Raw genomic sequence first — 20,523 nt, forward strand, 5'->3', positions numbered from 1 at the left:
CTGACAGAAGAGAAGTTATATTTATGTTTTCTTTAATTTTTCTAGGAGAATCCCTGGAAAAATCCTGAGCCAAAGCGGGTACACTCTCCTGGGGGTCAAGTTCCCTTTCCCAGCTAATACATCCATCTCTTTTCGATGCAAGATTAACAAAATAAGTTCTCCCTTGCCCACAAAGTCAATTTTATAATTGCAGAGGACATGTCTATTCCCCAGTTCTTAGTGGCTATAGGTCTTACATCAGAGGGACTGGAAAAAATGAGCAGTCCAAAGAGCAAAGTCTGGCCACAGCAGAATCAACCATCAGCAACTGAGACAAAGAAGAAGCCTGCTTGACACCCAGAGGTTCCTCAACAAATTTCTTCTTTTTGCAGACAGGGGAAGGAAGAACCAAGGACAATGGTAAATGCCCCCCATAGGTCGAGCCAGGAAGGAAATCTCTAAGTGGAGAAAAGGAACTTTGAGGTGAAAAAAAAATACCAAAAGGCTCCAGAAGCACCATATCCTGCCCTTAACAAACACTTTCACAATATGTGTGAAAAAATTCAAAAAGCAAATTACAGCACAAATAGTTCACCCAAACATTCACTGAGGTTAAATCCCGTCACAGTGAAACAGTCCACAAAAATAAATTTCCTAGTCAAACTGTATAACTTTTACAGAAACAAAAAAGAAAAAGTTTTCCTCAGAAAAACAAGTTAGTGGAAGGTTTCCCCAGGAGGGAAATTATCTACCTAGCTCTGAAGGATCACCAGCTGACTTCAGTTAACTGAAGCCCGCAGAATGAGCGCACTTCGGCAGCAAGAATGCTCTGAAGCTTTTGCACTCTAAATTTTACAGTCAGTTCCTGGCGGTTACAGCACATGGAATGCTAGTCACTGTGAGCATCACCTTGACGACGTATTACTTACAATTTTTTTACTGGTTGCTGTCAGTTCTTAATCATACTTAAATGAACGTATGCTTCTTTATTCTCTTACTCTAATAAAGTCTCAGTTAAAGTAGAGGTGAAAGTGAGTTGGGAAAAAGTTTTATTTTGTGGACTACATCCTGTGGACTGTACTAAATATTCTTTGGTTTGTTATGCTGTAGGTCTGCTGAAAGTACCAAAACAGGTCCCTCTTGGTTCAATGAGTTTTCCCAGTCCAATAACTTGTAGCTAAAGGAAGGGTGCAGTAAGACAGGAGCCAAAATGGGTGAATATACTGTGGGGTTAGCTAGTGAAAACAATCCAGAGATGTCAGGTTCATCTTCTTTTGAAACTCCTTGATCTGACATGATCACAGGGGATACCACAGTAGATCATCAGGAAGGTGCAGTGATTGTCTTTTCTTTAGGAAATACTAAAGATAGTACTGATCATTTGGCTACTACAGAGAAAAACTTCATATCTTTGTTTTAAGGAGTCATTTAACTTGTGGGAAGCATCACAGAATTAGAAGTGAAACAGGTAGATCTTCATTTATTTACATCTCTTGCAACTTCCTTTGACAAATCTCCTCTACTAGCGTTCAGTATCTTATACTAATTTTCCTATTTGCTGTTACAGACTTTCTGGAGTCCATTTTCATTAGGGAGTTTAAAAAATAAATAAGAAACACTTAATAAATAAGTACTTCAACCACAGCCTTCAAATATTTTCTGCTTGTAAGAAATTATCAATGACTGCCAGGTTTTATACAGAAAAAAAATATTCCAGCCTTGAAGTGGGATTAGAAGCACTTGAAGTGACAGGAAAAACATAAAAAAGCTCCCAGCGAAAATGACTTTTTTTATAGTAACTTTGCACTCTTATGAATGTTTGAAAAGAATGATGGCATGAGATGAGCACTGGTCTTCACACAGAAGGCACAGCTGGAGAAACTTCTGGCTAACCAGTGCTGAAGTCACACAAGGTAGGGAAAACACAAATGTTAAGACTTACTGTTACAGTGACCTTCCTGAATAAGGCATCTCTCTCTTATTCCAGTTGCAGTACTTCCTCATTTGGTTCCATTTCCATGAAAGTGTCCTCTTGGGGTAGTCTGAAGAAATGCAACAAATATCATCCATGTTAAGTGTGGGCTTCCATGTGAGAAGCCAGTCTGTCAAATGCAGTACTCCTCTTCCTTAAAAATGATTATAATAGGGAACATTTCTTTTTATTGAAGAAGCAGTCTCTAGTATTCTAACCCAATACATTTCCCAATGTGCTCCTGTCTGGGGTTTGTGAAACTGGTACACATATCCAAGCCTGTGCCACTTCATGTTTCCATAGTGTCTGCTAATACTGCACACACCAACCCACAGCAGTTTGCTGAAGACTAGAGATTAAAAACCTGTGTTAATGTGGCTGAGTGGTACTGACAAACATCTAATGCAGTCCTAGGTCTCAGGATGAAGTCTTCTGACTTGCAATGTTAGAGGAAGATGTACATGACCTTCACTGGTACCTCAGATCATTTTTAGGGTCACTGCTTTTAAGGAAAATCTGAAGAGTTGACACTCACATGGTTCCCTTATTTCTCCTTCCTTGTGTGACTTATTTTCATATTAGGGTGCTGCTAATAGTCCCTATGTTTTGTGAAACTTACTAAAGCCATTTTATATTTTATTTTAACACAACCCTGCCTCAAAAGACTACCAGACCTCCACTACAGTCTCTTCCATTCAGGCCTCCATTTTATCCATTAGACTCAACATGTTATTTAAGAGATGGAACTCTAATGCTGTTAACCTCCTGGAACTATACATTACATTTTTGGCACTGTTCATTGCTTTCATTATCACAAATGTCTCCTAAGCAAAAAAACAATACTTTGCGTGGAAATTTCCTAGGGCTACATGCTGCCTAAAACAGTAACATTTATTAATCACTTTTGTAAAATATTACACCTGTGCTGAAAACAAGCCAAAATGGCACAGATTTGACACATTCTTGCACTTTTTAAGACGTTTCTCAAAAAATACTAAGAAATATTTGAAACAATCAGCCCAAGGTCAATTAAATGGATGGTGAACTGTGATAAAAGACAGTATGAAGCACAGACCAAAGGTTGTGAGGTAAGAAGAAATAAGGGATGAACCTGTCAGACTTTTTTTTTTTAACATAGAAACTGATATGTACCACAAATGCATCCACTGAATCAATATGAAATAGACATTGCCTTTACCCAGGGGAGCAAGGTAAAAATAGACTTGCAAAGAACAGACCCAGGGTAAAATGAAAGCTTGTTTGGTGTACAGTTTTAACAGCCCTCCTTAAGAAAGTTCTGGTCTGGTCAGTACAGCTAGATGTAACCTAACGAGCAATAAAGATGTGAAAGAAAAATGTCTAGCAACATTTTAGCACAAGTATAACATCTGTACTCACCACTTGAGGAGTTACGGCCTCTGGATTCCTGTCCTTGAGGAAGACCACAATAGCAGTGCCCAGTCTGCTCAGGAATAGTACCAACTATAGGATAAAGAATCAGAAGAACACCAAGTGAGAATTTAACAACTGTATTGCTACACTATCCTTTCCTTCAAGATTATCAACACAACAAAATTTAAAACAAAATCTAAATTTGCCTGGTGTTTCACCTCTCGTCACTGATTTCTCCGTGTTCAACAACACTCTCCCCATATCAGCTCTTCACATTGAGAATTTACTACTGGCAACAGACTCCTTATTCACAGATTACATGGTATTGCCTATAATGGAATGGAAACTCATCCAGTTTATAAGGAGTAAGTGGTTCCAGATTTCAATTTGCTTTACACCTCCTGAACTTCTTTATCTCTTCCCTGAGCATAACTGCTGCATCTTAACTGGAGTAAGAATAGTATTGGAGCTTGAAGGACTTGGTGCAACTCTTTGGTCACATTTAAAGTTTGGACAAGTATCCCAGTCATCACAATACTTATCCTTAGCAAGAAATAATGCATTTTCTATTCCATTGGTAAAACACACTTTTCCTACAGATTCTCAACAATCAATCGAATCAAACAGCAGAATATGTTAAACTTGCAGAATCACTACATTTTTTGTTTTTCATTCTATTCTTAATTTGTATTTTTCTACAAACATTCCCAATGCTCTCTTCATAAGCAGAATTAAAAAAGCTGGAAATAAACACGAGTCCAGACAATAATGCAGCTCATTTATTATGTAGATTCTTACACCCACAACCACATACACACATGTGCATGTGTGCAGACAGACACACAAACTTGCACTCACATGCCCACACACAACCTGTCATAAGAATTACCACTATCAGCTGGTCACTGTTGTGGCCTACGGGAAAGGGGATGATGGGTTTGCTCATCCGGGTAGGGTTCTTGGGTGACTTGTTGATGCTTTAGATCAAAGCAGAGACTTTGCCCATACCAGTAAACCAGTGCAGGAAAGGACATGTGCTGCAAATGACAAAGCCAGTGATTGTAGCCCTTTGTCACTGCATGTGAAGCAGCAGATAGGCACATTACTGAGATACATGGAAGGCCCCTGCAGTGACACAGGTGCTCATGCAGGTTGTAATAATGGCAGTAAGAGCACAAACAACTTAAATGGCCGCCTGTATGATGGCTTCCCTTGGGCAGCTATCACCACAGTATGGTAGAGGCTTATACTCCCTTGTATGATAGAATGAATGGCCTGACCCAGAGGGAAGCATAACGATCAGCAGAAATGGGAGCAAAAAGACCTTAAAAAAATCACAATTAAGTGCTACCCTTTCAAAGAAAACAAAACATAACAGTTCTCTTATGCTCTTAACAGATGTATTCTGAGTTCATCACCAAGCACGAATGGTAGATGAGGTAGTAAAGTTGTTAAATAAACATTTCTCACCCAAGGCAGTGCATAAAATGAAATTTTCTGACAGGATATGAATAGCACTATGAAGCTTCATGAATGAGTAGGCCAAACACAAACGATCGGATAGAAATGGTGCTGAGTCAGTATGCTCACAATCATGAGATTCACATGTAGGCTTCATCAGTGAAGTGGGAACCAAAGTTATATGAACAATTTTGACACAGTATTCACTGCCTTTAAATGTCTACATTTCCTAAAGGTGGAAAGTGACACAGATGGCACTTCAATGCCAGTGTCTGAAAAGCATAATCGTTCCAAAGTGACACAGATGACACTTCAATGCCCGTGTCTGGAAAGCTGAACAGTTTCAAAAGTGTAAATCTCTAAGCTGTTGAAAATGATTTAATGAATTTTATCACTGGTAGTCTGTTCAGTGCCAGATGACAACATGAAAAAAAAACACAGCTCCTCATTGTACCTAAACTACCATTTAAAAGGTAAGCCCTGGAGATGTGTCAGGAAATAACAAGCTAGCGAGCAAGAAAACTGCTGTGAAGTGAGCAAGCAAGAAAACTGCTGTGAAGCAACACCAGCTGAGGATAACTGTACATGGATTAGTACTAAACAGGCTTACGGTGACTCACAAAGAAGACAACAGGAACACACCTCTCCACAGGGGCAAAAATCTGCCAGGGAACAGTGGTAGATTCCAGAGACAGGGGGCTATGCTACATTCAACAGATGCGTACAACAGAAGGATATGCATCTGACATGGTGTCCTTTCAGTGTATATTAAGTAGTAACGAGATCCCACCTGAGGTGCCTCTCATAAAAGATGAAATAAAATGTGTGTGTGGGTAGATAAACATGCTGGCATGACAAGACAGACACATTAAAGGTCGGGAATGCCCCCCAAGTACACAATTTTTCCTCTCCAAGTTTTTGTCTTTTCCAGAAACTGTCTAGAGAAAGGCAGATGTTTAGGATATATCTGGTCTGGCAAAAATAAAACATATGAGGGGGATCAGAAACAGACAGGCTTGCTGTACCTATCCCTTAAGTTGGGAAGAATGCCGATAGATAGACAGATACATAGGCAAACAGACAGACACATATACAGCTGACAAAATGTGGAGTAGCTCTGAGGCCTACCATGCCTGAAGCAAGTGCTCAGGGATAGGGCTGAGACACAGCAAATGACTACATAAACAACTAACGGCCTGTGTATCTAGAAAGGAAGGGGGTTGTTTCAACAGAGTCCAAAATGGAAGCCAAACCAACACCCCCCCCCCCCCAAAAAAAGGCAGTAGTTGGGTAAGGTAAGGCAAAGTTGTGCAATAAATACTACCAGTTTAGGAGAGATTGTGCATAAACTATAGCAACAGTATTCTGTTCTCTATAAAGTCCCTCTTCATGCAGCCTTACAGTTGCTACTGATCAGCAGAAACCCCTAGTCATCACCAGTCAGTCTAGAAAAAAGAACTGGGGGAGAGGGGAGTCATCCTGGATTAAGGTAAACTAACTACACTGGACTAATACAGCTGATATTAAACTTTAAATTAGAATTAGGCTCTTCTGAGCCTGCTGATTTATGCACAGCTGTGTTACAGCTTTTAACTGGTTACAACTGGATAAACAGATTCATGAATCCAGACATTTACTTTCAATTCTATTTTTGCTACTGGCCTTACTTAAGGCACTGGTGTCTACACTATGGCACAGGGTAGGGAAGCCAAGCCATCCCCGCAACAACGATTTTTCACAGAAAGTGGTACCTAAGGGAGATGGAGAGTAAGGTCGTGAAGATCCTGCAGACAGCCTTCGACCAATGGTTTGTGCAGTATCGGCTGGTGTTGGAGAACTGGAGCCAGTCTTCAGAAAACCCATGGGGCTAGTGTTGGATCTCCTTACTGTTCCAGACCTAAAGAGAGGCAAGAAAATCCAAATCTGTTAGCAATGTTCTACTGTATACAGTTTTCATGTGATCTGTTATTACTACATTATTAAATTACAGAAGAAATGATAACACTGTTTTCAGAGCTAACAATACCAAACAGGGTATAATATTTGATATAATGCAAAAATCACAAAAAATTCATAAATAAAATAGAATAACGTTTTACTGCCACAGTCTGTTACAGGTGTGCTGAATAAATAAATAAGGCTCAACACCCAAAGAAACCAAGCTACAGTTTTGAGTTAACTTGAAATATACAACAGCTGCAGTAAATTACAAATGAAAAGGCTCAAAAACTTCCACAGAACAACCACTGGAACATTGACAAAATATCCAATAAATAGATAAATACGAACACACCCAAACCAAAGCAAATGTCCAGGGAGGCAACAGGATAAAAAGTTATTCAAAACTCTGATTTTATTAAACCAAGAACTTGGAGTTTTGAATGAAAGCACTTTCGTTTTCTTTCTTGGTTTAATAAAATCGGAGTTTTGAATAACTTTTTATCCTGTTGCCTTCCTGGACATTTGCTTTGGTTTGGGTGTGTTCGTATTTACAAATGAAAAGGACTGAAGCCAGGATTTTTGTAATTGTATATAACCTTGTAGACTGTAGATGTGCACTACTATGTGGTGCTAGGTTACCATGTACTAATGTGACCACTCACATTAAAGGGAATAAGCAGATATTTCACATCTAAGTATCAAAATCCCATCTTGTTGTTCCCCTACCAAAACAACTGGTCTTTTCTCCTATGGCATCCTATATCTTAAATATCTAATTAAAAAAATAGCACACAATCGTATGGGAACCCTCTTGTTAGATAAGTGGCACTATACATGCAGCACTGTAGACACAGTTCCAGGCTCAAAACCGGGCACTTGCCCCCTGTTGAGAAATCAAAATACAGTCTCCTGAAAATAATGTGTATACTGTGGTGTATATGTAGCTATACCCCTGCACATAAACAATTACAAATGTGCATACCATGCCAGGAATTGCTTTCAAATACCAACAAAAGAACGTAAGATTAATTCCCTGCTCTGTATTTTCCATGCACACTGAAAAACCACACTGTAGTAATCTCTGGACATGCTTAATATCACATATTTGTGAATGTAACAGTCTTTCTTATTCAGGTTTTTACTATAAAGGTATCCACTATTTGGAATCAGAATATGGAGAACATGGCATTGTGACACTAGAACATTACAAGCAATTTCTGACCTATACTGAGCTACTAACTTATCACAATAAATAAGACAAATACTATGCAAAGCCACCAAACAAATGGCTGAAAACCCCATACTACAAAAATGAATACCACAAACACAAACACACACTTTTTTTACCTTGGTGATCCACCAGTGTTAGCTGTAGGACTGCCTGTGCAAGTCAGATTCTGCTCAATACGATGGTAGTTCTGGACTTGCGTGGGAACAGGGATTGGAGAAGTCTCACTGTGTGGGGATACTGTAGGCTGACAAATGCTACATTCAAAAGACATAAAAGTTTCTGAGACGTACGGATAAGTAAACTGTTCTCTAACTAGCAACATGTTTTTTTTAAACTTTGCAGTATATTTAATGAATCTTTAAAACAGATTTCTCCACAAACAAGTACAAGTCTGCAAAGTTTTCAAGTCTCTTCAACTTTAGCTGCATTTTCAAAAGAAACCTCAAAGCAATCTTTTCTGTACGTTTTTTCCCCCGTCTGTTTAGGCCTTGAAGGTGTGCATATAATTGAAAGAACAAAACTAAACAAAGCAAGAAAACATGCAAGTTCTAAAGGGGGTGGAGTCTAACTAAAAAATAAGGAAGTCACTCCCAGTTAATCCAGTTAATACTCCATATTACGTCAATTTGTTTAAAACCATGCCTTCAGAAATGTACATCAAATACAAACATCAACAGCAGAGAGGAAAGGAATGTTCAGTTAAGAACAAATTGTGACACCTACAAAATAGTCACTAAGGAAGAAAAAAAATCAAAGCATATTATATAACTGCTACTGAACTGCACTTTTGGTTACTGAGCAACCATTTATGTCTTACGCAAGACACCAATGATAACACCACATAGTGTTTAATTTGATGACCTTAGAAAACTCTAACATGTATTTAAACTGAAGGAATATTCACCTGATGCAAAAAACACACAGCAAGTTAAATCACAAGCTTGTTTTTAAGAGTTAAAAGATAGTATCAAGTATTAGGCAGAAAAAAACTCAAAAACATTACAGGCAGATTTGTTACAAGAAACAGCTTCTACTGCTACCTAGGTTACTCAGTTTTTCCAGTAACTCTGTTGCTTGCTATTCACCACTGCCCAGTAACCTCATGGCCATATGTATTCTCACTAATAAACTTTAAATCCACAGACATCCAGTGGAGATGGATGCCTAATCCTTGAAGCACTTCCTTGTCAAACAGAAACACACAGCAGAAAAGCTAAATAAACTGGGAATAAGCCCCTATGTCACCAAATGGATTGCCAATTGACTCACAGATGGAACACAGGTGATCAAAATAGGGGGAAGCTACCTCCAGAAAGAGACCAGTCACTAGAGGAGTCGCCCAGGGCTCAGTGCTTGGACCTCTCCTGTTTATACACTTTGGAAATAAAAGCCAATACCAAAGAGCTCTGGCTAACTAACTTTGCAGATGATTGTAAGACAAGAACAGCCACTGGATCCCCAAATGACTTAGCCATCCTGCAGGAAGGTTTGCCCCAAACAAATAACTGGTGCCAGAATAATGGACTGAAAACAAATGCCAAAAATGCATTATCTTACCCTTTGAGAAGTCGTCTACCCCAGGAAGCTGCCACATTGACATATTGGACCTAAGAATTGACCCTGTTACTTATTTAATAATCTATCTTTTTTTGACTGGGTTAGTCCCTCTAGGCTAATAGCCCCTTTTCAGGGGAGACCTGAGGTGGTATTTAAACTACTAGGGGAAATTTGGCTAGGGCATCAGGGAACTTCCTCTAGTCTTTTTGATAAGTACCATGGGATCTTTTACCTCCATCTGAGCTACCACCAACTCAGGCAGATGAGGCCCCAGTTTAACATCTCAGCCTAAAGACAACACAAACTCAGAAGTGCAGCACTCCTCTTATGCTGCACTGCAGTGTCAGCAATCAATTTACCTGGTGCAGGAATAGAACCTACAGCCTTCTGCACTAAAGATGAGTATGTTATCTGTTGCACTGGTGACTGCAGAATTGGGATCTTATATAGACACTAACCTACCTTTTGACCAACATGTGCCCAGTGTCATAAGAAAGCCCTTCTACAGTCCACAGCTTATAAACAAAGGAACTGAATGCAGATCTAGAAATGTCAATGTCCCCCTTTACTCAACCCTCATTAGGCCAATCATTTAGAATAATGCCCCCTTTGGCATGTATCTGATCAGACACATACAACAACTGAATGCCCACAGGGATACCTTATAAAATGATACAAGTTCCTAAACAATACGCCCTACATACACAACCTCAAATCCCTGTTCACTATACCAGGTATCTTTCAGACTGCTAATAAGTGATCTGTGTCTGGCATGAAGGCATCCTCAGAACCAGTACTGATGTACAGACTGCACATCAGTGAGTCAAATGACATTAGAAATATTCAATCCAGGGAACTAAATATTTTCTGCAATATTAATAGAATGGTTTGGACAGACAGGTATTTCTCAAAGAGGATAACATTGCTCAGGAACAGACTCCCTATTCACTTAAAACAAAGCTTATACCGATCCATATTTAAAGCATAACATGGATCTATGGATGGGTAATAGAAAATTTAACCCAGGACTGTCCCCTGTAATACTAATGGACACATGCAGCTCCTAAATGCTTTATCCCAAGAATGGGCCCCCCAAATTATCTACTGTATGACCCCAGCTTTTCTCATTAGATGTAATGTAAAATTATCGACCATGGGATGGGTAATGTCAATCTAACATCAAATGGGATAGCTTAATTCAGGCACCAAAAGGGAAATTAGCTAGGCTTAAAATGGCCCACAAGGGCAGCAAGCCTAGAATGGAAAGGCCATCAAAATACAGAAACAGAGGGAGCATTAAAAAGGGTCTTTTCATAAATCATCTGATATTGTGAACAGATATCTGCAAGACTTGCTTTAGAATGCCATCAACAGCAGATAACTGTTAGGAAGAATCTCAACCAGTATAAATTAAACCTCTCCCTGGAGGCAGAGACTGAGGAAGACCAAAAGGCAAGGGTTAAGAACTCAGTCCTGAAACATCAACGTGACAAGAGGCATAACTCTTGGCATTGTGGTCCAAGCAATAACAGTGATAAAATGGCTACTGCACAAATGTCAGCAATGAAGACATTTAAATATTTCTGAAACAAGCAAGCAGCCACAATTGTGGCAGAGTGGCATTTAACAGTTATAAGAAAAAAATATCACACCAGCAACACAGCAGTTTCTACAAGTTTTATTTCAGTGCTTTTGTCCTAAAAAGTAGCAAGGACTTCATCAGAACATAGAATGAATCATTCACATACACCTTAAATAAATTCATTAAAAAATCACATTTTATATATATATATATATATATATATATATATATATACACACACACACACACACAATGTATGTATATACACACATATATATATATATATATATATATATATATACACACACACACACACACACACACACACACACACACACACACACAGTTTGGAGGAATAATTGATGCCATTTTAATACCTATAACTGTCCCCTTTAAGTCATTCATTACCCCAGCAGAAGATGACAAAAAATTGGTACATCTTCCTGATTTAATACACCTTATTCGAGTAAAACCTGAGTTTACAGTACATCCCCAAAGTGTAATGGGTTTTTCCCTTCGATTCAGCCAAAAAAGAAACTGGATTTTTCTGAAACCACTTTCAACGGGAAATGTTGATTAGTCCTAAAAGGCAGCTCTTCACAGTGAATGATCGAATGAGCCGTCCCCTATAAACAAGGACTTGCAGCTCAGAAATCAGCAAACAAAGGTTAAGGCTACCAAGATGAGCAGACTCATAGTCTCTCTGCAAAAGAATTGTGTGTGGTATGAATATGCACCATTTGGTCTGATCAAGTGCCACATCACAAACTAATTCTTTAACCAGAACAAGACAGGCTCTGATCTTAATGCTTCCTTTAGAGTTTTTAAGGGAAAACACTACAGTGAGCTTCATCTAGTTTAAGGCAAACCCCCTTTTCTGGGCTTTTCATTTTTTCTGAACTCTCAATCCAATTATCAAAGCATCTGTCACCAGGACCTAAAATAGTCTCTGCTGCAGGAAGGGAAGGCTCACACTAGAATGGCACAAACTGCTCACAATTCTGCAGCCTAGTGACAACAGTCTGATATTAAAAGAAGGTATACGACAACATGAAAGCTTTGCAGACACTGATACTTCAATCTGCTGTATCAACTGTATCTGTAGTTATGTAAATGAGTTATGAAGACTGCAGCTGTAATACAGTGAAGAGGTTCCAGAAGTTCCAAGACTGGGACAGCTGTTGCAACCTCACCACAGCTACAAAGGCTATGACTACCTGGTTCTTCTCTAAGGACAGGAAATGTCCAAGTCTGCCACAGTGAAGGCAGTTCTCTGAGCTGGAGCCACATAGATCTTTTCAGAGACACCAAAGCTTCCACTACAAGGCAGCCTCTCAATGGGGTCACCTGCAGCCGGCCACCTGTGTAAAGGGAACACAAAAAGCTTCCTTCTGTACAGCTTTTCTGACACAACAGTTATAATAGTAGCAACACCTCCTACTGAAATGAAAGGCCATTCAGTGTGAATTAACGGAACCTTCTGTGCAGATCCTACGCAAAATGTTAAAAGGCACACATCATACCCAGTAACAACATTCTGGTACCCTGCTGCAGTGGCAGCATGACCACCTGAGCAGTTACTATCTAGAACTTGACAAACAAGATGTGTTTGCTTAAAAATCCTTAGATTCAAGATGATCGAAACGTTCCATCCCCCATTTGAAACAAGAAGTCAGGAGTGGGCTTTTCTATGAAATAGGAAAAGGTTCAATAGCTCCTTTGTGGAAATGACTCTGAGCTCATTTCAGGAAATCTGAGGAGACCACATTATCTTTAGATGGGGCACACTTTGGGGGGGGGGGTGTGACCCAATAGCTGTAAAATGTTTTTATCCATGACCACATATGTAGCCTACAGGTCCATGATGACAGCTCCCCAAACTGGAACATGCTGGAAGAACTAGGTTCCGGTATGCATACCTGCAAGTAGTCAAGAATATGGCTTCTAAGATGATGCAGTCATCTTTCTATGACACTTGGCAGATACAGTCAAATGAGGCAACAGTGCCTGTGTCCTACAGGCCACCCAATTCTATACGGAAGTTTTTTAATCCAGGTATAATGGAAAGGTATAGAAAAAGTAAAGGAAGTTTGGGAGTATAGACAGGCACTCCGTAGTGGTCAATGTCTGTTCTCTCTTTTGGAGGTCTTCAAACATACCTTGGGAAGTCTGCACACAGAGGAAGTCACCCCTTAAAGTGATACCTAAGATGCCCTACCAAAGTTTATACTTGAATGAGAACAACTTGAGCCATGCCATTCAGCCGAAACACATACCCATGTTTACTGCCATGGCTATACCATCAGCAAAGTAGAAACTACAGTGCAATATATGAAGTACCACAGGTGGAACTACAATAATAGTGTTATTTTCTGAGGCTTCCTGACCCCACATTCAGGGAGATCTAAAAGTTTTTCTACAGTCTGTTCCAAAAGAGAGGACTGTAACTGGGGAAGATGAAACAGATGCTCAAAGGACTGAGTTTGCAAAGTAGCACAAGAAAAAAAAAGGAAAAAAAAAACTACTGTGCACCCTGTCCAAAACAGTGGATTCCTTATCAGGGGGAACAAGGTGAAAAGTTGCTGAGGTACTCTAGAAAACCTGTTGTGATTTTAGAAAAACAGTTTCCTCATCCTTTTCTGGTTCCTGGAAAAAGTCCTCTGAGGGGGTAGAGAAAAAAATCCCCATAACAGACAGTCTTCCCCTCCTACTCACTCCTGGTCAAAGTTTCCTTAATAATTCAAAATCCAGCTCAAAAGAAACAGTCACCACCAATATCAGAATGTAGATTTATTTAGCGCTTTCGTCAACGTTTATATCAAATGACTTCTTCAGAATACAAAATCAGTTAAACACACATCATATAAATACAGAATTACAAAAATCACATGATATTCTCAACCAGTAAAATTGTCAAAAATAAATGGAATAATTAAATACTAGTTAAGGAATAATTAAGAACAAAACCATTTATTTGCCTAATCACCCTAAGAACTTTAAAACAAACAAGTAAATCACTGTTAAGGGCTTTTTACCATAAAACATAAAACTTATGTATCTAAAAGACTGAAGTACAATCATATATTATAAGACTGAAGCCTTAATAGACAACCTATACTAATAGAATCATTCAGACCCGGGGGGACTGATGCATTAAGCCTAATCTGCCAACAGAGTTCTTTGAACTCTAATAAGTCCTCCCATGGTCCACCTTTCATTTCTACTTTAACTCCTTCCAGTACTACAAATTTAAATTCATGTGCAGGATTTTTTGTATGTGCCTATATAAAGCATTATTCATGTTAAGGTTTCTAACAAGCTCATAGACTCTCTTTTAATTTTCTCTTAGTCTTCCCTATGTAACATCCTTTGCACATTGTACACAGGGCAGCATATACCATGTACCATATCTTTGGGTGAAGACCCTGTGGAAAATATTGGGATGCTTAAACAGTTTATCCACCAACTTTCCTGGCAAGTACCCAGACAGTCCAGGAACAACAGTGTAGTAGATGTTTCTCCTGACACCATTCTCCCGGGACAAATGTACTATTTAAGAGACGCAGAAGTGAGTAATAACAATGGACATAATGTTTCGGGGGGGGGGGGGGAGGCAGGAGCTGTACAAGCTTGACAACTGGTTTAACAAAGATTTAACAAAGACCTTAATATTTAATGCCCACCGTTCTGGTGGACAAGAAGTACGCTCTTTTCAACAGTCGCTAGATGTGTTTGAGCATAAACTACTTAAGTGCAGAAAACTGCAACTGGAAAATGCGTACTTCCTACAATGTATTAAGAACAAACTAGTGCAAAAGGGTTGAGGCACTGGAAATACCCTACGGGGTTAATTGCTGGTTCAGCCCTTTTCAAAGAGCTGAGAGATCTTTTTGACCGGCAAGGGTGCGAGCTGATGGAGATTCTCATTAAACATAACCAAACTAACATTGATCGGCTGTTTTGTGAGTTAACTGAAATGGACAATGCTCAACTTCTTCTTACTGAGGTGTTTTTGATAAAATTAATAAACTTACTGATGACATTAAGGTCAGAAAAGAGAAGAAATTTAATAGGGACTTTAAGGCTTATGCTTCTGGAACCGCATGCCCCAGACCACCATCCAATGGGGTATCCACCTCGACAGGTTTGAATATTGACAACGAGGATGCCATTAGAACTCAGGGAATTGACGTCACCAACAACCAGGACCCTTTAGGGAGGGATTTCCCTCGGAGATCAAAGAGAATGCGCAATCAACAGCGATAGGGTCATTATGCACAGGCACAGAATCAGAGACATGAATGCACAATGGCAGTACAATTACCAAGATATCAGAAAGCAACATCAGAGGCAGAATTAATCAAACTTTTTTATTCTTCTACAGAGGTTGGCTTGGACCTAGTGTAAATGGACTGTTATGCAGACTTTCCTGTATGCGTATCCAACACTAAAGGTGACTTTATGCTATATAACTTTTCATCCACAACGTTAGATACTAATGCAGGTAATTTGTTTAGCAAAGGTTTTAATTTTGTTGTAGATGAATGTTAAAAATTACTGATCTTGTTTTAGATTTGAAACTCTCTGTTCGGAAGTTGAATTTCAAGATGATTTTTGAGAACACAGATTTTTGTGAAACTGTATGTGCTTTAAAGAAAAAAAGTACATTTAATCCGTCATTGGTTAGCTGTTTGACATTGTTTGAAAGGATGTGTGAATTTGATTTCAGAGCTATGTTAAAAGGGAATGAATGTATGTGATTCTTCACATAATTTGACAAATTCTGAAAGAACTCTATTGTTCAAACTATGCAAAGATAAAAGTTTACGGTGATGAAATCCGATAAGGGGGGGTTGGGTAGTGGTATGTGATTCTTCACATAATTTAACTAATTCTGGAAGAGCTCTATTGTTTAAACTATGCAAAGATAAAAGCTTATGGGTGATGAAACCCTATAGGGGGGGGGGGTTGGGTAGTGGTAATGACTAAACAAGATTATGCCAACAGAATGAACATTTTACTATTTGATGAAAATGTTCATCAAGAGGTGTCTATTAATTTAGTAAATATCTCCTATAGGAAGATTGATTTTATGCTTAAGGACATGATTGACCAAGGAGAAATTACTGAAGAGATAGTTGATTTTCTGAGTACCAAGTACCCCAGGGTGCTGAGTATTTTCGGCATCCCAAAAATACATAAAAATATAGGTAACCCCCCGATGAGACTCACAGTGAGTTCAAAGGGTTCCAAAATTCACACTATGGGAAGATATATTGATATTGTGCTCAAAGATGTTTTAAAAAGTGAAGAACACATATGTGTTGATTCTTGGCACTTCTTGGAGAAACTGAACAATTTAGAATATGATGACATGACTTTGTTTTTAACAGTAGATGTGATAAACTTGTTCAATGTCATACGCCATACACTAGGTATAGAGTGGTTTGAATAGTTTTTGTTTGAATCTAAGCATTTTAATACTGTACAAGTCGGGGTTTTGGTCACTTTAATGGAAACTACTTTACAGAATAATTTTGTTTTGTTTTTTTTGAGGGACAGATTTTTTTGCAAAAGACAGGAGTAGCAATGGGGGCCATTTGTGTACCCATTTTTGCAACATCATTATGGTAATGTGGGAAAGAAAATTTCTATTTACATCTAATTTCACACATTGTTGGAAATTCTATTTTCATTATATTGATGATTTGTTTTTTCTTTGGTGCGGAAATAGGGAAGAATTTGATGAATTTTTGATGTATATAAATAGGAGTACAGATTTCTTGAGATTTCCACATTCCTATAATGAAACTAAGATCAACTTTTTGGACATAGAAATCAGTAAAGATTCTCTTAGTAGAAGATTTGTGAGTAACTTGTACAGAAAACCCACTTAATGTAACAGCCTGCTACACACTTTCAAAGTAGTCATCCACAACATGTAAAGAAAGGGTTAGTGAGGGGCCAATTAATTAGGCTTGCACATGTGGTAAGCAAGGAGAGTGACTTTCAGTCACAGTGCATTACCCTTATAGATATGTTTAAGGCAAGAGACTATCCCTCAGATTTTACAGACAAAATATTTTTGGAAGTTAAATTAAGAAGAGAGAGTGGGAACATCACACCTCTGTTAGGTACACACATATCTAGAGACGAGAGTGGGCAGGGTACAAAATCCCATAGGAACTCTAGTGATCTTCAGTGTTCCTTTAATATGAGATTTACCACTGATTATGATAAAAGTTTTGATATTCTGAACAAAAACTGGTACATCTTACAAGGACAAGAAAATGTCCTGGAAAAACTAGGATTAAAACCCAATGTAGTTTTCAAAAAAGGAACAACCATCAAAAATTTGATAGAAAGGAATGAGAATTGTGAAGTGAATACTACTTTGAGGGATACAAGAAAGTGTGGGAGTTGTACTCAATGTAAGTACGTGTTCAACATTGATAAAGTTATGATTAATAATTTGAGCATTAAACCCAATGGCAGATTTTCCTGCAACTCTAAAGGGGTGGTATATGCCACACTGTGTACAACGTGCAAAGGATTTTACATAGGGAAGACTAAGAGAAAATTAAAAGAGAGAGTCTATGAGCATGTTAGAGATGTTAGAAACCTTAACAAGAATAATACTTTAGATAGGCACATACAAAAAAATCCTACACAAGAATTTAAATTTGTAGTACTGGAAGGAATTAAAATAGAAACTAGAGGTGGACCATGGGAGGACTTATTAGAGTACAAAGAACTCTGTTGGCAGATTAGGCTTAATGCATCAGTCCCCCCGGATCTGAATGATTCTATTAGTATAGGTAGTCTATTAAGGCTTCAGTCTTATAATATATGATTGTACTTCAATCTTTTAGATGCATAGATTTCATGTTTTATGGTAAAAAGTCCTTAATAGTGATGTACTTGTTTTTTTAAAGTTGTTAGGGTGATAGGGGAATGGTTTTGTTCTTAATAATACCTTAACTAGTATTTAATTATTCCATTTATTTTTGAGAATTTTACTGGTTGAGAATGTCATGTGATTTTTGTAATTCTGTATTTATATGACGTGTGTTAAAGTGATTTTGTATTCTGAAGAAGTCATTTGATATAAACGCTGACGAAAGCGCTAGATAAATCTACGTTCTGGTATTAGTGGTGACTGTTTCTTTTGAGCTAGATTTTGATTTTTTATGGTTTTCCGGCTACTGGTTTGTCCTATGTAAAGTTCCCTTAAACTTGGGACCAAACAAAGTAGCCCATTTAAACGGACATTAAAGAAAAATGCAGATAAGCAGACATTAAAGAAACCTACAGACACTGGATCCTACCCAGTTCGGCTTTGTTAAAGGCAGATTCTGCCTCTTAAGCCTGGTCAATTTCTTTGAAACAGTCACCAAGGCCATTGACAAGGGGAAGGTGGTCCACACAGCCTACCTGGACCTCGCAAAAGCCTTCGATACAATACCCCACTTGGGCATTATAGATAAGCTCACCAGCTTAAATATAAACCCCTATGTCACTAGATGGGTTGCAAACTGGCTCAAGGACAGAACCCACATGGTTAGAATTGCTGCAGCCATGTCAGACTCCAAACCAGTTACAAGTGGCATTTTTTTTTGATTTTGGGTCTAACAAGTGGCATCCCACAAGGCTCAGTCCTGGGACCTCTCTTGTTCGGTATATATTTCTCGGAGGTACAGGCCAACACGGAAGGACTGTGGCTGACCAAGTTCGCAGATGACTGGTGCCAGAGCCATGGCCTCAAGCTAAATGCCAAAAAGTGTATAGTCATCCCCTTTGGCAAAAACAAAGTGCCCACAAATTACCACATAGGTGGTAATCCATTAAGTACAGAAGAAGTAATTAGGGACCTGGGGACCCAAGTTGATAGCAATCCCTCATTTGACAACCACGTGGCCAAAGTGGTTAGAAAAACATTTTATACAGGCCACCTAATCATGAAGAGATTCACATCTAGATCAGGGGAGGTCATTGTGCCTCTTTACTCATCCCTCATCAGGCCCATAATTGAGTACAATGCCCCTTTTGGGATGTACCTTACCAGACACCTGCAGCAACTGGAAAGACCCCAAAAGTACCTCACCAAGAGGATCAAAGGACTCAAACAGATGCCATGTGCTGCCCGGTTAAAAAAACTCCAGCTCTACTCAGTGGCATACCGCATGCTCAGAGGCGATCTGTGCCTGACGTATAAAGCCATGTCCAACCCGGAATTAATGGACATGCTGCACCTCAGAAAATCCAAATCCCATTGAGCTACGCACTCGAGAGACTTGAACCTCAGCACTGAAATAAATAGGACATGCTGGAGGGACAGATTCATAACCCAGAGGCTCCCTTCACTCTGGAATAAAATCCCAGTCCAGGTTAGGCACAGTCCCTCACTGACTCTCTTCAAGAGGAATCTTGATGAGTGGATGGGAGATCGTAGGTTTACCCCGGGTATCACTTTTGTGTCACTGTTAGACAGAGGCACAGTATACTAACCTCGAAAAAGGGCATAGCAAAATTAATTTAAAATGGGTGGTGAAAGCCAAACACACTCTGGCTAGGCTTATAAATGCCCTAGGGCAGATAGCCTAGTATGAAACTATGAACCTATGCCATGAAGCATTCCAAGAACTTACACATATCAATCCAGGCATGGCAGTGTACTGTAATGCCAGTGCTTACTGTGTGAGCAGTACTGTTGGCTACATTGGATATCAGCCTCATGGACACTTAATAAATTAAGAGCATTGTGGACAACTGTGTCCCCAAGTCTTATGGGCTCTACAGACTGCTGTGATGCCAATGACTTAGGCCACATGACCAGACTTCAAATGGTCTAAGTCAGTGGCACCACAGCAGTCTGTAGAGGCCCATAAGACCTTGGAGACACAGTTGTCCACAATGCTCTCAATCAGTCCAGCTCCTGTGACTCTTAATTCAGGGAATGAACCAATGTGCCCTCCTCAGAGATACCCTTTTTCATTGCTGCAGCAATAACAATGGTGTTAACCACTGAACCTTTGCTCTAAAAGAACCTATCCTTAGGGGCAACCAATACCTTGTCTGGCTCACAGGGAATGGGGTCTAGCACACTGGATTCTCTCAAAGCCTTCCAGGACACCACATCGATGAGCATCCAGCGGGGACATCACCCAAGACATAGACGGGACTGCATCAAAGGCTTCAAGAAAAAAATTACACCTCAGTAGAAGGAATTTCAGTAGTACCTCATCAATTCTAAAAGGCTGCCAAAGGAGGCATCATCACTGGAGGACTCTGAGATCTCTCTCTCTCTGATTGAGGTTAGAATCTTCAGTGAGAGATTCCTCACAGGAATCTAAGTGCTTCCTCTTGCATTGGCTCTTCCTATGCACCTCTGGGGGAAACCATAGGAGA

The 20,523-nt window shown here is 39.2% G+C and overlaps 1 protein-coding gene across 1 annotated transcript in view; it reads right to left on the reverse strand.

Moving 5' to 3' along the window:
* Window positions 1-20,523, reverse strand: part of ULK2 (unc-51 like autophagy activating kinase 2) — a 711,692-nt gene that overhangs the window by 200,378 nt on the left and 490,791 nt on the right. The window contains exons 16-18 of the mRNA XM_044054320.1: window positions 8,093-8,230; window positions 6,556-6,701; window positions 3,350-3,433 (exon numbers count right to left, since the gene is read on the reverse strand). Coding sequence (XP_043910255.1) covers window positions 3,350-3,433; window positions 6,556-6,701; window positions 8,093-8,230 — 368 coding nt within the window. The remainder of the gene's footprint in view (window positions 1-3,349; window positions 3,434-6,555; window positions 6,702-8,092; window positions 8,231-20,523) is intronic.

This window comes from Protopterus annectens, chromosome 13.part0 (assembly GCF_019279795.1).
Source record: "Protopterus annectens isolate FY-2018-M chromosome 13.part0, PAN1.0, whole genome shotgun sequence".
Lineage (NCBI taxonomy): Eukaryota > Metazoa > Chordata > Ceratodontiformes > Protopteridae > Protopterus > Protopterus annectens.